At 49.1% G+C, this 21591-nt stretch overlaps 1 protein-coding gene across 1 annotated transcript; it reads left to right on the top strand.

Annotated features, from left to right (window-relative positions):
- Positions 1 to 464: 464 nt before the first annotated feature.
- Positions 465 to 1587, top strand: LOC123430735 (ethylene-responsive transcription factor 4-like). Its single transcript, XM_045114581.1, has one exon. It carries the CDS (start codon positions 555 to 557, stop codon positions 1203 to 1205), a length of 651 nt encoding a protein of 216 aa, XP_044970516.1. The 5' UTR covers positions 465 to 554; the 3' UTR covers positions 1206 to 1587.
- The last annotated feature ends 20004 nt before the right edge of the window (positions 1588 to 21591 follow it).

The following is a 21591-nucleotide window of genomic DNA, read 5'->3' as shown; positions in this document are numbered from 1 at the left end:
GGCGTACATGTACGACGAGGGGGAAACGGAACGCAACGGAAGCCTGAAACATGCGCGATTAGTAACATCTTCACGCCCCTCGATCGACGGCCAGAACAAAAAGTTGTACAGAGAAAGAGCTACTCGCCGTGAACTAACGGCGCCGGGGTAGAGAATCGGAGTACTCACCCTAACCAAACCAGCACTGCCGGAGTATAGTACGGAGTGACCGAGCGACCAACCAACGACACCGCACCTGCACTGCACTTGCGCACCAGTACGCAGAGAGACCACCAAGAAAATCACAAGAAAAAAAAAAAAAGATAGAGAGGAAACAGAGGGAGAGAGGTATTAGCGGAGGAACAGACGGCGCGGGGCGGCGCGTCCTCTGTCTGGCTGTGGGTCAAACCGCCCCTCCCGCCGGCCCCTCCACGCCTCCCGCCCCCGCTATTAATACCGCCTCTCCTCCCCCCAGCTCCAACCAGCCAAACCAACCAGCCACCACCGCACCGCACCGCACCGCAACAACAACCGCCGCGCCCGCGCAGAGCACCGTCGAACACTCGGCGCCACCCATGGCTCCCAAGAACGCGGCCCCCGTCGCCGTCGCAGCCGCAGCCGCAGCGGGCGGCGGCATGGAGCCCAGGTTCCGCGGCGTGCGGAAGCGGCCGTGGGGCAGGTACGCGGCGGAGATCCGCGACCCGGCAAGGAAGGCGCGCGTCTGGCTCGGCACCTTCGACACCGCCGAGGCCGCCGCGCGCGCCTACGACGCCGCCGCGCTCCACTACCGCGGGCCCAAGGCCAAGACCAACTTCCCCGTCGGCACCGTCGCCGCCTACGCGCACGTCCCGCTCCCGCTCCCGCTCCCGCCGCCCAAGAAGCTGGCCGTCAGCCCCAGCAGCAGCACCGTCGAGTCCTCGTCCCGGGACACTCCGGCTGCTTCCCCCGCGGCCCCGCCGGCGCTCGACCTGAGCCTGGCGATGCCGGCCATGGTGGCGGCGCAGCCGTTCCTGTTCCTGGACCCCAGGGTCGCGGTGACCGTGGCCGTGGCAGCGCCGGCGCCGGCGCCCTGCCGATCAGCGGCGATCAGCGGCATGAAGAACAAGGTGGCGTCCCGCGAGGAAGAGCAGAGCGACACCGGGTCGTCGTCATCCGTGGTGGACACCTCGCCGGCCGTGGGCGTGGGGTTCGACCTGAACCTGCCGCCGCCGGTGGAGATGGCATAGGACATGGATCTTGATCGCCCGATGACGACGCGGCTCGGAAGTAAAGCAAGCAAGCTCTCTCGCGGTAGAACTTAAAAGTTTAGAATGGCGTGTACTAGTAAGTAAGAGGAGGTTAATCGGCCGTTTATTGCCAGGATCGATCCATCCATCGATGGGTAAGGGTAACTAGGTGTACATAGATCGCGTGTGTGCGTTTTTTGCATGGGGAGGCAGGTAGCATGAGACAACATCTATCTGCTCCCAATGTTACTTACAATTTCCTTAAAAGCAAGGGGAAAAGATCAAAAATGAAGAAGCCAGTAGTAGTAGAGCATTTTGTTCTTCAGTGTACAATATTTGTTCTCTCTCTCTGATTAATGTGAAATTTGTGGTTTCCATCTTATGCTTTGTGTGCTTCTTCAGTGTACAATATTGTCATCTCTCTCCCTCCCTCTGTTTGTGTGTGTGTGTGATTGATGGGAAATTTATGGTTTCCATTGTTAACCATGTGTTGTTGTTTGGTGTATTGTTGTGTTGTATGCCTCTAGCCGTTGATCTGTCTTGATTACTTGCTGGCATGCTAACGGTAATCCTGATTATATTGTTGTATCCGAAGAGGGAAAAATGGCTCGATCCTCGTAGAGGTAGTAGCAAGTACAGAGGCTCATGCACGACCATCGTCCCGACTGGAGAAGCTCGGAAATGCGTACGCAGGTACTACGCGTGGTTGAATTGAACGGCCGCGTCGACGAAACTGCGTAGCGCGGCTGCTCCGCCCGTCGACCGACAGCGACAGGCAGCGCACACGGGCCGGCCGACACGCGGGGCACCCCGAGAGGGGAAGAATGGAGGGATGGAGGGGGAAAACCGCGGCGGGCGGCGACTTGGAGCCGACGACGCCCGCCCGCGTGGAGCAGGGGTCCCGCGAAAGGAACGAACGGGTCCGCCCGTACGTACACACGGCGCGCGGACCGGAGAGCAATCGCGTGACTCGCGTCGCGTCGCGAGGCAGCCGAGTGAGTGTGAGGGTCACACGCGCTCGCGCGATCCCGCGCCGCAACCGCAACCGCAACCGCAACAGCCGCCTGCGCCCGCGCGCACGTTTGACGCCGTCCTGCCTGCCACCTCCCGTTACCTTCGCGCCGCGGCAAAGCTCGGCACCCGCTCCCACCCCGGGCTAGGCTACGTACACGTGACCGACCCCGTGGGTCCCTGCTATCACCGTGTGCTCGCGCGGCGCGGTGCCGTTGGCCCGACATATCTTTGTTTGGCACGGCACCGGCGCGATCGCGGAAGGGATAGCTCGTCGTGGCCGGGGATCTGCAAGTCTGCAGCGCGAAGGCTGCTGTTAAAAAAAATGACTTCTTTTGCTGCGGGTGGAGGGAAGCTCTTGCAAGAATCGCTTCGACATTTCTATCTTTTATTTTTCTTAGGTGTGCCTCGACAAAATTGGGAAATCACTCCTTCTCGTGACTGGCTTTGCCCCCAGAACGAGTGTTTTTAAAGCATTTCACATGAAATCCTAAAATAAATTCAGAAATAATATGAACACAGGGAATTAAACCCTGGTAAGCTGGGAATACCACTATTCCTGTAACTATCCAATCATAGGTTAGTTTACGTCAAAAGAATGAGTTAATACCACATTTAGTACAAAAACCTATAGTGATGGAAACAAAGTAACAATAGGCCACATCCAACGCACAAACGCATTTCGTGTGCTCTCGTCAATTACGGTCCGAGCAGACAAAAATCCCGGCCTAACACGAAAACGGATGAGTGTTAGTCTTTTTGTCCACGGCGACCCATTTTTTTTAATCAAAATTTAGGTTAGGTTTACGTTCACGTGGACACGTTGTAAACAGTAGTAACACCCTCCTCTTGTCCTACCCTGGTGCATCCGTTTGGGGCACAACGACCATTGTTCACTTTTCCCATCCACTAAGAGATCCTAACCTCTCGAGCCCCGTTACCGGCACCTAGTTTTGCCTGGTTCGCCACCTGACCCAGCCCCCGCAGCTGCATCCACCGACGTCCAACACCGCCACCGACACCCAATCTTTGCCGACGTTGTTACTGCTTCTCGCGCCGTTAGAGGACGACAAGACACGTCGTGGCCTCGGTCGCTCGCAGCACCTCTACCTTCACAAACACCGTCGGAGGTTGACATGCTTGATGGGCTATTGTGTGGCCACGTGCTGGAACATGGATCGCTCACAAGATTTGTGAAGTGATACGTCTATTTTGCATCATGCTTTTTACTGTTATTTATAGTGTTTTAATGCATTTTACCACTTTATGGAGTAATTCTAATGTCTTTTCTCTCATAATATGCAATGTTTACATCAAGAGGAAGAATGCCGGTAGATGAAATTCTGGACCTGAAAAAGCTACTCAATGATACCTATTATGCACATCTCTAAATGGGCTGAAACTTTACGAAGAATTATTTTGAAATAAATGAAAGATACTCGAACAACGAAGTACCATAGGGGGGCTACCACGCACCCACTAGGCACCAGGATGCACCACCACCCTGTCGTGGCCTGGTGGTTAGTGGCCCCCTGGCCCATGTTCGACGACTATCTTCTGGTATAAATACTCTTTTAACCTGGAAAAAATCACGAGAGGACTTACGGGATGAAGTGCCGCCGTGTCAAGACGGAACCTGGGCAAGAGCACTTTTGCCCTCGGGCGGAGCGATTCCGCTGGAGGAACTTCCCTCCCGGAGGGGGAAATTGAAGCCATCGTCATCAACAACAACCCTTTCATCTTGGGGAGGCCAATCTTCAGCAACATCTTCATCGGCACCATCTCCTCTCAAAACCCTAGTTCATCTTGTGTGCTCAATCCTGCACTGGAATATCACATTAGTACCTCGAGTGTGACTAGTAGTGTTGATTACACCTTGTAGTTGATGCTTTATGGTTTACTTGGTGGAATATCATATGTTCAGATCCAATATGCTATTCAATTCCTCTTTGATCATGAGCATGTTTATCACTTGTGAGTAGTTATTTTTGTTCTTGAGGCCACGAGAGAAGTCATGTTGCAAGTAGTCATGTGAAGTTGATATTCGTTCGATATTTTGATGATGTGAATATTATGATTCCCTTAGTGGTGTTATGTAAACATCGACTATATAACACTTCATCATATTTTGGGCCTAAGGGAATGCATTATGGAGTAGTAATTAAATGGTGGGTTACGAGAGTGACATAAACTTAAACCCTACTTTATTCGTTACTTCGTAAGCGACTGATTTGGATCCCTATGTTTAATGCCATGGTTAGAATTTATTCTTCATACTTTTCTCGTAGTTGCGGATGCTTGCGGGAGGATTAATCATAATTGAGATGTTTGTTCAAGTAAGAACAACACCCAAGCACCGGTCCATCCACATATCAAATTATCATAATACCGAACACGAATTAACCCAACATGACACTCAAGAACACTTTGCTTATTATAAGAAACTGGTCCGGTCTGTCCTTTGCCACAAAAGGATTGGGCTACTTTGATGCACCTATTGTTACTATTGCTACTTGTCACTTGTTACAATTATCTTTCCATGTAATTTGGGTTCGTTTTCCCATGCTCTCCTCTGGATTCGATGCAGAACTTTGTGAGCGCCTCCCTGTTGTTATTCGAGTACAAAGTTTGATGTCTACCATGCAACTTATTCTTGTAGATGTTGTTGGGCCTCAAGAACAGAGTTTTGTAGGACAACAACAAATTTCCCTCAAGTGGATGCCGTAAGGTTTATCAATTCATGGAAGGTGTAGGATGAAGATGGTCTCTCTCAAGCAACCCTGCAATCAAATACGAGAAATCTCTTGTGTCCCCAACAAACCCAATACAATGGCAAATTGTATAGATGCAGTACTTCGGCGAAGAGATAATGATACAAGTGTAGTATGGATAATAGAATTATATTTTTATAATCTAAATAAATAAAAACAGCAAGGTAACAAGTATTGAACAACAAGCAAAACGTTATACAAATGCTTGGAGATAAGGACTAGGTTCATAATTTTACTAGTGCATTCTCTCAACAATGCTAACATACTAGAATCATATGACATTCCTCAACATGCGACAAAGAATCACACCAAAGTTCATAAGTAGCGAAGAACATAAGATAAAAATTTTGTAGGCAGCGGACCACCTCAAAGTTATTCTCTCCGATCAATCTTTTGGGCTATTGCTATAGGTATCGCAAACAACCCTAGAGTTCGTACTAGTATACCACCTATGATACATATCAGTCAATCCTAATGTCACCTAGATACTCCAATGTCACCTCAAGTATCCACAACTTAATTACTCGACATGCATGAAAGATTTTCAGATTCACTATATTCAATCCAACACAAAGAACTTCAAAGAGTACCCCAAGATTTCTATCGTAGAAAGTAGGATGAAAGCGTGCAATCAACCCCTATGCATAGATCCCCAATGTCACCAGAATCCGCAAGTTCATGCCATAACATATATCAAGTGAATCAATAGAATCCCCCATTGTCACCATGGGTATCCACATGCAAGACATATATCAAGTGTTATCAATCCTAAAAGTATTCAAACCTACATAACGAGTTCTCAAAGGGAAAGATTCAATTCATCACAACAAGATGGCAAGGGAAGAACACCATATGATCCAACTATATTAACAAATCCCGTGATACATCAAGATCGTGACTGTGACAGCCCGAGACCGACGCCCCAGAAGATTCCTCCTTTATTTCCGTTTCCGTCGTGTGATTAGTTTTATTTGTTGCATCATCATTTAGTTTGCATCGTCGCATCATGCATGGCATCATGTCATCTGTGTTTTGTCGGTGTTGCTTGTTGCTCCGTGTTGTTGGGTGTCAGTGCCTTGTGAGTGGCGTTGTCTTGTTGGAGTGATGAGAGTGGGTGCGTGAGAGCCACCTCAAACCCTGTTGCACCGCGGACCTAAAACCTTCTCTCCCTCCTCTCCCCTCTTATTTCGTTTTGGTTTTGCTGAAGTCTTCGTTTAAACCCCTATTTAAAAAGGTTCGTCTTCTTTTAAAGAAAATCATTTTATTAAATGTGGGGGCAACCCTTGGGTTTTTCTTTTTTTTCTCCGCTTGTTTTATTTTAAAACCGTCTCATTTTTCTTTTCTCCTTTAAAGAGCTTTTACTTTATTCTTTAAATAAAAGAGGTTTTATTTTATTCTCTTGTCAAAAGGGGTTTAAATTTTATTATTTTGTAAAAGGGTATTATTTTAATTCTTAAATAAAGGTTTCATTTTATTTGTTTTAAAATGCCCAAGCTATTTTATAGTTGGGGTATTTTTTTTAAAGGGAGCTAAAAGCATTTTTTCTATTTTGTTAAAAAAAAACCTTTTCCATTTTGTTGGAGTTTTCTGTTTTTTTTAAAGGGAAAAAAACTAGTAGGGAGAGAAAGGCCCAACCGGCCGGCCCAGCACACCCCTGCCCTAGTGCCCTCCAGCCTCGCCCGATCCCCCCTGTCTCGTTCCCAGCCCCACGCGCGTCGTCTTCCTCGCATCTCCCCCGCGCGCAGCCCCCTCCTCCTTGAGCACGCGCCGTCCCCTACACCCACGCAGTCGCCGGCCTCCCTGGTCCCCGCCGTCCTGCCGTCCCCGCCGCCCTTGGTCCCACGTCGCCTCCTCCGCCTTGCTGCTCCTGCTGCGAGGTGCTGTTGCTGCGTAGCTGTTGCTGCTTGTAGTTGCTGGCTTCTGTTGCTGTTGCTGCGCGCCGTGATGGATGTGGCTAGTTGTTGCAGCAAGCCTGAATCGATGCATGTAGTTGCTAGGCTACTGGTATTTTGTTGTATGATGTTGCTTGCTTGCCTGCTAGATGGTAGCTGCTGGTGTTTGCTAGGTGTTGTAGCCGGTTGCTAGACTAGTCGCTAGTTGCTGCCGTCTGCCGCCAATGATAGCCGATGTAGCCTGCTAGCTGTTTTTACTAGATGTTGTAGCTTGCCGCTATGTTGCTGTCGCGTTGCTGCCAGCAGTTGCTGCTAGATGTTGTTGTGTCGCCTGCCGTCGCCGCGTAGACCATCCCCGCCTACCGTGTGTCATCGACAAATTCGACGAGTTCAACGACGTCCTCGATGACCCCAGATACGAGTTCGACTTCCTCGACGTCACCGAAGACCCGTGTTCGACTACCGAGGTGAAGACCGTAACCGACGCCGAAGACCGTGTACCGACGACAAGAGAACGACTACCGTCGACGAGACCGAGTACCACTACTGCCACGACGACCATGTCGACAACTACTTCCACGACGACCACGTCGACAACTACTTCCACGACGACCACGTCGATAACTACTTCCACGACGTCCGCTACGACCCGAACCCCTCCGATTCGCACGCGTCGAAGGTAAAACGATGAGACGTGTCGTGTACCGAATGCATGTGATGTATGAGATGAACATATATTTGCGTCCTATGTTGCCCGTTGCACGTTGTCCCTCTTATGTTGAGCCCCGACACATGGGAACCCGGTAACCGGGATCACCCCATCTTTATTTAGCGTTCCCGCAGACGCTTCCTATACGTTGGCACGATACCCCGTTGAGTTATCGGGATAGGAACGTTGCCGTGGCATCGTTTCCGTCTTGCCGCCATGGTTCCCTCTCGCTTGCCGTGGCGACACATGTTTCTTTCTCTTCTTGCCGTGATGTTGTAACTTGCATGCCTAAAGCATTCATGGCATATGATCTTGTGTTGCATGTCTCTCGTGTCGTAGCTCCGCTCTTTGTTCCGCGAGTTAAACCGACTAGGATGACTTGTAGGATCACTGCTTTACCCCTTGCCATGTTAACCACACTTAACATTGCCGTGTAAATAATCGGGAGTGAATTAAATAATTAATCGTGGAGTTTCGTCGATATGCAACCCGTTGCATATCGAGCTTCACTTAATGTGTAGTGTTTGCGTGAGGTGAATTGCCATGCCATCCCTTGCATCTTTGATCTGTTCATGCATCATACTAGGTTGAGCATCATGTTGTGCATCGTGTGGTGAATATTTATGTTGATGTTTGTTTCTGGTTTGCTCCGTCTCGATAGAGTTCCGCAAGCGTGTCGGAATGTGAGGACCCGTTCGACTACGTTGGTTCGCCGACTTCACGGAGTTGTTCTTCTTCCAAGCGGGATCTCAGGCAAGATGACCATTTCCCCAGATACCATTACTATCATTGCCATGCTAGTTTTATCCCTTCTATCGATTATGTCTCGTTGCCTACCACATGTTAAATATGAGCCTCTCAACAATGCCATGATTACCTTCAACATGTTCGACCTAGCAAACCACTGATTGGCTATGTTACTGCTTGCTTAACCATGTTGTTAGCGTTGCTAGTTGCAGGTGCAGCTGCTTCCATGTGATAACATGGGCTCCTTGTATTATCACCCTATTTAAATGCTATTTAATTTAATGGACCTATATACTTAGTAAAAGGTGGAAGGCTCGGCCTTTCTAGCCTGGTGTTTTGTTCCACCTTTGCCCCCTTAGTTTCGGCTACCGGTGTTATGTTTCATAAACGAGCGCTCCTAACACGATCGGGGTTGTTATGGGGACCCCCTTGATAATTCATCTTAGATTAAAGCTGGTCTGGCAGGGCCCAACTTTGGTACTACATTTGCCTAACAACTAATGAACTACATAGGGAGTAATTAATGCAAGGATCATTTAATCAACCCCGGGCCAGTGCTCCTCATGGGTGTTGGTCCACCCACCTAGCAGTCGGCGGTGCCACCACGGGGCAACTCGAGGTTTGGTTTCCGTCCACTTTGTATAGACGGTGTGTCCTGAGAACGAGATACGCGGCTCCTATCGGGTTCGTCGACACACCGGGTGGCCTTGCTGGATTAGTTTTACCTTTGACGAGATATCTTGTGCATCGGGATTCCGGTGATGCTTTGGGTAAACTCAGAGTTGAGGTTTTCCACTAGGGAATCCGACGAGATTGCGAGCTTCGTGATTGAGGATTTCTATGCGGCTTGTGGTAATTTGTGATGGACTAGTTGGAGCACCCCTGCAGGGTTAAATCTTTTCGGAAAGCCGTGGCCGCGGTTATGTGGCAACGTGGAAACTTTGTTTAACACTGGTTCTAGATAACTTGAAGTTAACTTAATTAAAATATGCCAACTGTGTGCGTAACCGTGACTGTCTCTTTCGTGAGTTCCTTCTCCGATCGAGGACACGATGGGGTTATGTCTGACGTAGGTAGGTGTTCAGGATCATTCATTTGATCATTAGTAGTTCACGTCCGTTATGCGTAGATCATCCCCCCTCTTATTTCTTGTACTCGTAAGTTTAGCCACCAAATTTATGCTTAGCCGCTGCTGCAACCTCACCACTTAACCATGCCTCACCCATTAAGCTTTGCTAGTCTTGATACCTTTGGAAATGAGATTGCTGAGTCCCGTGTGGCTCACAGATTACTACAACACCAGTTGCAGGTACAAGTAAAGGGTACTTGACGCGAGCGCGTTGATTGTTCATTTGGAGTTGCTTCTTCTTCTTCTTCTTCTTCTTCTTCTTCATCATCGATCTAGGATGGGTTCCAGGCCGGCAGCCTGGGATAGCAAGGATGGACGTCGTTCTTCTTTTGTCGTTTGTTTTCGTCCGTAGTCGGACCCTGCTCTTACTCTTGATGAATATGTAATGTACTGCTGTGACTCTGATGTAGCTTGTGGCGAGTGTAAGCCAATTCTATATATATATATCTCTTCTTTTCAGTACATGTACTTGTAACGATATCCATTCTTGCGACACGACGAGATGCGCTTCTATCCCTGACGAGGCCTTCGTGCCAAATTGAGGATAGGGTCGTATCTTAGGCGTGACAGTGACATCTTAAGAACATGATAGAGAGACCAAACACATAGCTACCGGTATATACAGTCAACCCCGAGGGTGAACTACTTGCTCCTCATCATAGCCCCGTCGGGATGATGGAGATGGCCAACACTGATGATTTCCCTCTCCGACGCGGTACTGGAAAGGCTCCAAATGGGTTTTTCTTTGATAGAGAGAGTTGTGGCTTGGCGCGGTCTTGGTGGAGATGGCGATGTCCTCCTCATTGTGGCTCTTGCCCCACACCTCACCGGATGCCTCGTCGAACTCTTTGTGGGCGTCCTCCAGTTCTCTTAGCACTGGCGGTATTGCGAGTTGTCAATGCGAATCTCGAGGGCGGAACAGTAGGGCTCGAGCAGCGCCGCCTACTCTGCAATGTCCGTGTCCGGTGCGATCGATCTGCCGATGTGGAGATGCTCCTCCGCCTATCAGTGCTCCTCGATGACTTGGAGGTTGTAGGCCACGTCGGCCCGCGCCTCCGGGAACTGCTTCTCCACTCATGTGGCACCATGTCCATTTAATGGACACATGCCTTGCCGATTCATGCTACAATGCATCGGCAAGGTTGGCGCCGACTCGTCCCCGGTCGCATCCTTCATTCGTATGCCTTTGGCCTCCGGCTGTCTGCCTGCCTGCCTGCCGACAGCAATGGTAGTCACCTCCTTCTTCTGCTTCGGCGACATTCCATCCAAGAGAGCTTTGGAGCGCAAGGAGGCCATGGTGGGAATGGTGCCGAGAGGAGAATGGGACCGAAGGCGGATGACTGTCGACTATGGTCGGGGTTAAGAGTCTATGTAGCGGGCGAATGGCAATGGTGGGGTGACACACGGTTGTGCAAGTGACGTCAGAATAGATTCCTGAGCAACCGCATGTCATTAATGTGGGCGCCGGACGAACGAATGGATGACCGTGGTGTCATTTGAACACGAAGCAGTCGTACACATTGGGAAGCGATGCTCTCTCGGTCGGCGCGCCGCTTCAATGACGACGCTAGTGAGAGGTCGCGTCCACTCTGATCGGGCATGAATGCGGCATCACCGGTCTGAAGTGGCGCTAATATTTCGGGCGGAACCGCGGGCGGGCGATGGAGGAGTTATTGATGGGTGAGGATGATGAGAAGCGAACACGACAATGGTACGGACGCCTGTAAATTCCCCCCTTTCATTTGTTTTCGATTTATAAAAAAAGTGCATCTGGTCCATCCTGCATACCATGTCAGGACCGTACAGTTCGAACATAATGTTACGGGCGGTTTGAGGATGTGCCCTCGAAGATGCCCTTACTCCCAAGGAATGAAGCGGCATGCTACCGGTTGGTTAGCCTTACTTCTCAGTGTAATTTCCCTTTTTCGGCAGGGGCCTTTCCTTGTTTTCAAGCTTCGGTCTCGAAACTAACCAGGTCAACGTGCAGAAAAAGCTACTTATGGTTCACGGTTCTGCACCTTCTTTGGAAACCAGGAAGCTTTTGCCAGCGAATAGGTCCGAATATCCAGCGAAAATAACGTCTACCTCGCAGTCAAAATTGCTAACATCGCACCCCGGCGGGGAGAACAGCTTTCCTTTTCTGCAGAAAAGAAAGCTGGAGCGAAATGGGACGATGAGGACACCGGTCTTCCCTCGTGCCGGTCTTCGCTTCACCGTCAAGGCACTCGAGTAGGAGTAGGAGTACTAGTTCGATCTTTCACGAATAAACGCTACTGCCTTTTCGTCCCTGAACCCGATCGTCGATCGAGCCGGCCTGCCATTGAGGAAGCGGCACGCGTCGGCGCGGCCCCGCAGCTGGCAGACGTCGGCGGCTTTGGGCCAGATGCGACGGCGTCCGGCGGAATAAAATAACCGGCGGATCACGAGCCGCGCGCTGCCCGCTGGCATGGCATGGCATGGCATATGCGTCAACCGATCGGGCCGCGAGCGCTCCAGCTGAGGCGGCGCCGAACCTAGCAGCCAGGTGGCCCACGCACGCTTCTACGGTGGAAACAAGGAGCGTCCCGTGGTCGTGCCCCCCACCCAGCCAGCCGCCGCCGCCGTCGACGACGACGACGACGAAATTGTGCACGCAACGGCAAGTCAGCAACGCGATGCGCGCCATGAGATTCGCTGGATTCGATCGCCGGCCATCCAGTGCAACCCGCGTGGTTATGTGTAGCCCACCGTGCAGCGCATGGTTTCCTCTTCCATCCCAGCAGGCCAAGAACGACACGGTGAAGCCGCGCGCACGCACCGGTGGTTCCACCTACGGCACGGCAGAGTTTGGGTGCCCTGCCGGCGTGGCCTCCTCGTGCGCACGGTGCTCCTTCTTGCTTTTGCCGTGAGGACTGAGGAGGTGCGGCGTGCGGGTGCTATCAAGGCGCGGCCGATCCGGCTCCGGTTCCACGTTTCGGCGCCGCACGCCGCAGCGCACCCGCGGTGCCCAACCGGGGGCCGGTAGGAAGGAACGAGTACGCACGTACACACGGCGCGCCGACGGAGCGGAGAATAGTCGCGTCGCCAGGCAGTGCAGGCAGTGGAGTGCAGTGCAGTGGAAGCAGAGGGTCACCGGTGGCACGGTCCCACGCCCCAACGCAACCGCAACATCCGGGCAGCCGGCCACGCACGCACATCCACGCTCGTTTGACGCGTACGTACGTACCTAGCTTACCTTCGGACCGCGGCAAAGGCGCAAAGATCAGCTCCTCCCCAAGTTTTGCTGCGGCTGGATGGAGGCTCTTGCAGTCAAAATTGACAAAAATGACCATTGGGACGAAAGAACTCACGGATTAACCCTTCGGCGGAAATATTTCACCGGCCTGATCCTTTTGTGTGGCGTCCGACACCTAGGCGCCACACTGCACTGTGTGACGCCTAGAGGTTCGGCGCCACACCTCCGACCACGTGGCAGGGAGGGGCCCCACCCCCCAGGCAGTGTGACGCTTAAGTCTCAGGCGTCACACATTGTAATGTGTGGCGCCTAACGCTTAGTCGCCACACATGGACTTAACTGGCCACGGGCCGGTCCCCCTCCCCACCCCCTCCCCACCCCCTCCCTCATTCAAACAGAAACTGCAACTGCGGCGGCGGCTGGCTCTCACCCCCTCCCTAATCCCCTCCCTCATCTCCTTCAGATTTGATGATTTCTTTCTTGGATTGATCCCCCAAGGTAATCTCCTCCCCCATCCCTTCCCTTTCCCATCCTTCTATCCAATTGTATTAGATTTTGGTTGAGTAGATTGATTGTAGTAGATTGATTTGAGTAGGTTCTTAGGATTTGACTAGTTAGGATTTGACTAGTTAGGATAGTAGTAGTAGTTCATATTTGTAGTTAGTATTAATGGTTAGTATTTGTAGTTAGTAGTAGTAGTTAGTATTAGTAGTAGTTCATATGAGTTCTTAGGATTTGAGTATATGAGTAGTTAGTAGTAGTAGTAGTAGTTAGTAGTAGTAGTTAGTATTAGTAGTAGTTCATATGAGTACATGAGTCTTATTTGAATATGAGTCTTATTTGAATATGAGTATTAGTAGTAGTTCATAGTAGTTAGTATTAGTAGTAGTTCATATGAGTATAGTTAGTATTAGTAGTAGTTCTTAGGATTGTAGGATGGTGTAATTTTTTGAATATGAGTCTTATTTGAATATTAGTTAGTATATGAGTAATTTTTTGTGATTTGTAGGATGGTGTGGCTTCTGAATAATGTTTATGACGTTGAACATCGGGCCTATTTCATGTCGGAGAAGAAGATGGTAAGTAGAAAATGATTAGTAGATGAGCAATTTTTTGAAAATGTAATAAGCACTTGATATCTTCTTCTCCTATATGTTTGCAGGAGCTTACACCCTTGAAGATCCGGTCTCATGGGGCATCCTCTGTAATGCACTACGATGAGCGGTACACCCCGTACATCGAGATGACGGGACTCCTTCCATTCGTGCAGCTTGTGAGTCGGTCAACTCCCAATCTGAACGCTGTGGCAGTCACAACACTCATTGATCGTTGGAGGTCGGAGACACATAGTTTTCACCTCCGGACCGGAGAGATGACGGTTACTCTTCAAGATGTTTCCATGATCACCGCTCTTCCGATCGAGGGGAAGCCACTATGTATGAGCACTGATTCTGAGGGATGGCGGCAACAAATGGAGGCTCTTATTGGTATGTCGCCGCAGGAGCCGGAGGTAGAAGATGGAGGGAAGAAAGATAGAGTCCCTGCCGGTGCCACTTTCACTTGGATTGCCGCCAACTTTGCTCATTGTCCTGAGGACGCAGATGACGAGGTGATCCAGAGGTATGCTCGCGTCTACATGTGGTACGTCATCTCTAGGACTATCTTTGCTGACGGCACAGGCAAGAATGCTCCATGGATGTGGCTGAAGGCGTTGACTGTTTTCGACAACAAGTTCAGCTGGGGCTCGGCCGCACTGGCTTACTTGTATCGGCAGGTAATAAATTGTTAGTATTAAGTACTCTCTGTTATCTTTTTCTGCTAAACTGATGCATGTTTGTTGTTATTTGTAGTTGGACGATGCTTGTCGCAGGACGACAAAGGACGGTGGAGTTGGTGGTTGTATGCTCCTACTTTCAGTATGGAGCTGGGAACGCCTACCTGTTGGACGCCCTAAAAGCTCACAATGGAATACCTGGGATGACCACGGCAACCCTGTACGGCAACCTACATGGGCTTACAAGTGGGACTTGGTATCGGAGGTGGCAAGCGAAGTGAACCTATTGTACAAGCAATACACCAACGAGATGGATTCGCTTACCCCCGAGCAGGTAAGATGGTTTCAGAGTTGACTTCCAGCTTCTATGTTGTGAGTAAAATGAATTGTGCCTTTCATCTTGTGTTGTAGGTTGAATGGGAGCCATATGGTGTCGGGCCAAACTTTGGTGATGCACACACGTTCGATCTCAATCCACTATGCGTGCAGGAAAGACATCTTTGGCTAATGCGTTATCCCCTTATATGCAATTGGGCGGTTGAGTTTCATCTCCCGCATCGTGTGATGCGTCAATTTGGGTACTTTCAGCCACACCCGCCGGAGTGGGTGGACACGGACACACAGCTTCACAGGTAACAAAAAATAGGTAGTGATTAGTTTTGTTCTTAGTGTTGAGCGAGCTACTGATGTGTTTTGTTGAAAGCAGGTTGGATAGGAGGAGGCAGCGAAAGATCAAGGATTGGCAGAAGCATCATAAGAGCTATGTCGTTATGTTCGAGCAAAGTGTGCAGGCAGCTTCAAGCATACGACGAACCCAGTACCGCCAGCATTGTCCGCTTGCGTTCAACAACTACTTAAGATGGTTTCAGGCGAGTACTCGTGTCGAGATTTGTCCGCCGGCTTACGAGGAGGACATATTGGAAGAACCCACTGAGTACGATGCACTTGCCCAAGGCCGTTACAACAAGTTGATTCGCGAAGGGTACCAAACTTCCTTCGCCCCTGTCCTGAACTTTGTGGTAAGTGTGCTCCCCTATGTAAATTATGAATTCTAGTGGACCTATTCACTTGCACTTATTTTTGGTCATTGTCTTGTGATCATAGCGCAAAGAGGTCAAGAAACAAGCTGACGAGTCCGAAGATATTCTAGATAACACACCTGGGGGAAAAAGGGAGAATCTGCACTTCGTCTATTCATAAAGGTGTTGTGTAATTATTATTATTGTCCCACGAATGCAACATTATAGGTTACCTAATATATGTCATTTATATTTGAATCTAACAGGAACAGGGCCAGAAGTTACGGCGCCTATCCAACATTTTAGGTTGCCGTGACCCTGAATATGTTTCACCTTCGAGATCCGTTTCATCTGAAAGAAATACTCTTGACGATTCAGCTTCTTAGGGCGCTCGTATGGACGATGGTGACATTACCTCGGCAGCTAATACCCAAATAAATACTGTAGAGGATGATGTTGACACTCCTGAGGTATGACATAGCCATACAATTTGCACTTTCAACCTTCAGCTTTGAACCTTCAAATTTGAACTTTCAACCTTCATATGTATTAGGCTGCGGACGACATGACGTTGAAGGCTTTCCAACGCTCCGCTTACATGTTGAAGCCCACGAAGGAATTTAAGCGGTACTCACCGGATGATTATGCGAAAGGAAAGAATCCGGTGGCCGGGGGCTCTCGTTTGTCAAGGATGAGAAGCATGGACGATGAGGTTGAGGATGACGATGACGATGAGTCGGATGATCCGGAGCAATTTGTGGTTGCGAGAAGGAATAAGCTAGTATCCAAGAGGGGACGGGGCCCCAAGATGTGAACCGGAGTGATTTGGAGTTGGTGTTGCACTTGTGTTGTGAACTATTTACTTTTGTTGTGAACTATTTCAAGTTGTGAACCATTTAGTTGTTGTTGCACTTGTTGTGAACCATTTAGTTGTTGGCTATGATGATGATGTCAATAATTGTTGCACTTGATGATTCCTTGGATTTCACATATATGATGATTTCACTTGTTGCACTTGATGCTGTCAGAAATGTTGTGTACATATATGATGATGCTGTTGCACTTGATGCTGTCAAAAATGCTGTATTGCTGTCTAAATTCAGATTCCAGCAAGTTTTCACATGTGTGGCGCCTAAGGCTTAGGCGCCACACATGTGCAATGCCTAAGCCTTAGGCGCCACACATGTGAAAACCTGCTGGAATCTCAAAGCCCACTATTTCCCGCCACCTTTCCCTCCTCCGTTCCCGCCAAAATTTCCACGTCTTCTTTCCCGCCACCTTTGGCTCCTCCGTTCCCGCCAAAATTTCCACGTTTCCTTTCCCGCCACCTTTCCCTCCTCCGTCCCCGCCTAAATTTCCACGTCTTCTTTCCCGCCACCTTTCCCTCCTCCGTTCTCGCCTAAATTTCCACGTTTCCTTTCCCGCCACCTTTCCCTCCTCCGTTCCCGCCACCTTTCCCTCGTCCGGTCTATAAAAGGAGGCATTGGACTGCCTTCCTTCGTCATCCACCCTAGCTTGAGAACACTACCACCGCTTTAGTCAATATGAGTTTGCCTTGCTCGGATCAAAGCATCAGGCCTAAGAAAATGAAGAGTGCGAGTTTACCTCGGGGTGTGGAAGCAGTTCGATGTTGGTGCGGTGATCTCTCCAAGGTGAAGGAGGTGGAGGATTTTTCAGATTGGTTGGGCATGAAGTTTTTCATGTGCGCCAATTATGAATCTGATCCACCGAATGTATTTCTGCGTACATCAGGCCTCCGGTATGCTCAAGTCATCCAGATTATTGTTTATGTGATATTTTTGTTTACTAGAATCTGATCCTCCTCGTAGTCTCCTCGTCCTCTCTGCATGTACTATCGTTGGATTGACACGGAAATGCCGGACTGGGCGGTGACCGAGATTCGTGAAAGAGGTCGCCGTGCATGGGATAGCTGGGACTTGGAAGAGCGCCGCGAGAAGGCTGAAGCAGAGGAGAAAGCAGCGCAGAAGAAAGAGTGGGAAGAGTACTGTGTGGAGCAGAGGGCTTTTCTTGATGAGATGATAAGGAAAAACCAAGAAGAGAAACTACGGCTGGAGGAGGTTTACAGACAGCGGGAACAAGCCCGTGAAGCTGAGAGGGAGATAAAGAGAGAAAGAGCTCGTGCGGCCAAGGCAGCAGAAGAAGCCAGTGATGGAAAAGGAAAACATCCACGTTGGACTCAGTAGATTTCACGAAGTTGTATGAGCAAGTTGTATCTTAATTTCAGCAAGGATAATGAAACAGAGTCTTGATGAAATGAGAAACATAGTCTTGATGAAACAGAGAACAAAGTGAAACTAAGAGAAAAATGAGAACAGAGTGAAACTAAGACCAACATAGTGAAACTAAGACCAACATAGTGAAACTAAGAGTAGCCAAGTTACTCTGTTTCACATGTGTGGCACCTATTTAGGCGCCACACATGTGATGTGTGGCGCCTTAGGCTTAGGCGCCACACATGTGAAATAGACTAACAGAAAGTGTGCATTTTCGATGCCAGTAGGTTTTCCATTGTGTGGCGCCTAAGCCTTAGGCGCCACACAATTGAAAACCTACTGGCATCCAAAATGCAGACTTTCTGTTACTCTATTTCACATGTGTGGCGCCTAAGCCTAAAGCGCCACACATGTGCAACGCCCAAGGCTTAGGCGCCACACATTCTGTCATGCTGAAAACTTCAGCACATAGTGGTGGAGGAGTTCAAATATACATCACAAATATACAGCACATAGTAGTGGTGGAGGAGTTTAAATACATACGTTAAAACATACAACACAAAGCGCATAGTAGTGGTGGTGGAGTTCAAACATACATACGGTTCTTGAAGTAACATACGTCCAAAAGTGCATACATAGTGGAGTTTCATAGTAATAAAGCGCGGAACCGAACAAGGTTCAACAACACATAGAATAGAAGCATCCGGCTCTATTGGGTCGAGCAAGGCCCCTTACCCTTCTTCTTCTTCCTCTCTGCTTCCTCTTCCTCTTCCCTTTTGCGCATTTTTGAAGCCTCTTCCTTAACCCTCTTCGTGAAGCGTTGATGCTCCCGCTCTCTGTTTGCTGCGGCCTCTGCCCACATCTTCTTAAAGTTAGCTTCATATTCTTTTTTACGTTTCTCTAGCGTCTTCCTGTCATTCTCCTTTATCCTAGCCTCATATCGCTTATGCTCAAGGAACATTTGCCAGTCCTCATCCATCTTTGCCTTATGCTCCTCATCCTTCTTCTTTCGCGCTTCCGCTGCATCCTCCTCTCTCAACTTCTTTGCAGCCCTCTCCATCAACAGCTGCTCCTCACTGGATGCATCCTTCTCCTCCCCCCACTCCGCTTTTGACTTGTTCGGTTGAGAAGCGGCCATACCTACAAAACAGGCATCAAAGCTCATAATTAGTAAAATAACACACAAAGGAGCATAAAAAACAACATGATAAAGATAAGTGAAATATGTGACATACGGAAATGGTCCTCGTAGGTATCCACGCATACCAATCCTAGTAAGTCCACCACCTATCCCACCACTGCCTCTAGCAGCACCACCACCTATCCCACCCCTGCCTCTAGCACCACCACGACCTATCCCACCCCTGTCTCTAGCAGCACCCCTGCCTCTACCACCACCACTTCCTCTAGCACCACGTCCTCTAGTAAGCCCAAGTCGGCTAGGAACATGTTGAGTAGGAACTTGTTGGGTCGTGCTTGCTTGACCCGTCCCTTGTTGGCTTTTGCTTCCTTGACCCGTCCCTTGTTGGCTCGTGCTTCCTTGAACCGTCCCTTGTTGGCTTGAACTTGGTTGGCTAGGACTTGGTTGGCTTGACCTGGAATCATTGTTTTTGGACTTCTTCTTTCGCGTCGCACACCTTCTTGTGTTGTGCCCTATTACACCGCAATCTCCTCATTGTGATCTCTTAGTAGGCTCTTGGAATTGGTTGTTCCCCATTTCTCTGCCACCACCATGGCCCCATGCATCCATGTCTTCTCTAAAATGCTTTGTCTTTCGTCTTCCCAGTTTCACAACCTTCCACTCTGGGTCGGGCCATAGTTGTACTCCATGATACTCCGGCCATTGTGATTGGTCAAAGTATGGTTCAAATCTAGGAGCCCATGTATGCTTCGTGGTAATGATCGAGAACTCGGACTCCCTCACGGTTAGTTGATGGTTGACGTCCACATTCCTACTGCGAGCTGCCGTGTACAAATGCGAGCATGCGAGATGAAGCAACCTTGGCCTCCCACAAGAGCGATCACACAAGGATAAAGAAACCTTGAACGCCCTGTTTCCGTGTTGTTGGCCATCGTTTGTCGTTCCTCCAGGCTCATTGACTTCGTATGTCCAATCCTCGTTGTTGTACAGGGTAGCCGTTTGGGAGTCAGCCTTCCGTGATTGAAATACCATCCATTTGCCAACCTTTGGTGGAAACTGGTACTTATACTTTTTCTTGTTCTCTCCCGCAATCTGATCATCTGTTTCTTGCGAGTACTTTAGAAACTATGCTCTCAACTTGTCGAATGTGTATTGAACTATTGCCGTCATCGGCAACGCACGGACACCCTTCAACACCCGGTTGAAGCATTCTGCCATGTTACTGGTCATTTGACCATATCTTCGGCCATCTTCATCATAAGCTCGTGCCCACTTGGCCCGAAGTTCAATGTGCCTGTTAAGAAACTCAAGCCCACCTGCATCAAGTTTTTTGTTTACAAGCAAAGCATTGTACAATCTTGCAAATCGTTTGTCAGAAAATGCTTGACAACAATCTTGAAGATCATCCGCCAACTCCTTGCTACCACATGCCCGGTAGAAGTTTGCACAGAAATGCCTCATGCATCATCGATGATGCAAAGGAGCATGGCCGGGAATGACAATGTCAACCGCGTTAAGTATGCCTTGATGACGATCTGGTATGACACATATTTCCCTCTCAAACGGTAATACTTTGGTTCTCAAAATATGCAAGAACCATTCCCAGTTAACATTGTTCTCTGCCTCAACCAAAGCAAAAGCCAAAGGCATCAACCGGTTATTGGCATCACTTGCTATTGCAACCAACAAAGTGCCCTTGAATTGTCGTGTCAAAAACGTGCCATCGATGGAGATGACACGACGACAGTGCTGGAAAGCCCTCACACATTGCTCAAATGCCCAAAATGCACGGCCAAATACGCGAACCCTATTTCCATTCTTAATCCTTGTTTTCTCCCCATACGGCTCGACCACATGAACCATGCCCGGGTTAGTGTGGGCAATAGCTCCCAACAACCTAGGTATGCGGTTGTATGCTTCCTCCCAATCACCATACAACATCTTGAATGCGGCTTGCTTTGCTTTCCATGCCTTACCATATTTCACCTCGTAGTGAAAGAGGGCTTTCACAAGGTCTTGTACGCTTTTTATGCTCATTGTAGGAAGAGAGGAGATGGAGTTGGAAAGCCTATAAGCGATGAACTCGGAGGTTAGTTGTCTATGGCTTTGCGACGATAGGGCACCATCAACCCTCTTGCCTCGACACATGTGAGGCATACAACTGACAATGTTCCATCCTGGCCCTCCTTTCCATGGTCTTGCACGGACAATCCAAGGACAACCTCTATCCTCACATGCAACCGTGTAACGCAGCTTCATGTTTGAATGAACAACTTTGTGTGGCCTATAATGCGTAACAGAATATTCATCCAACCACATCTTCAGTTCAAAGAATGTTTCGAACTTTGACCCCGGCAAAATAATATTCTTCCCATGTGTGTCCCGATGAGAAGGTGGCCTAACTCCAAACAATATGCCTTCGCCTCCGTCAACCATGGCTTCATCCGCAAGGCTAAGATCCTCGAACAATGGTGTCCGGTGATCACGCTTTAATACATTCGTGAAAGCTTCAGCCTCCTTTGCCGTGAACCCTTCTTCATCAACTTCTTCATCGGGACCCTCATCGTTAGACTCAGAGGCATAGCCACGTGAGTACGGAATGGAATGGTCTATTGTCTCTTGCAAATTATATTTGTCCAAATCACCAAGATTGTTGTCATGAAGAACATTACCATCATTCTCATCATCATCGTGCTCATCATTAGCCTCTAGAAATGGTTCATGTTCAATGTTGACCTCTTCGTT

Source organism: Hordeum vulgare, chromosome 2H, assembly GCF_904849725.1.
Source record: "Hordeum vulgare subsp. vulgare chromosome 2H, MorexV3_pseudomolecules_assembly, whole genome shotgun sequence".
Taxonomy (NCBI): Eukaryota; Viridiplantae; Streptophyta; class Magnoliopsida; order Poales; family Poaceae; genus Hordeum; species Hordeum vulgare.
This window is presented reverse-complemented; position numbering and strand designations above follow the sequence as displayed.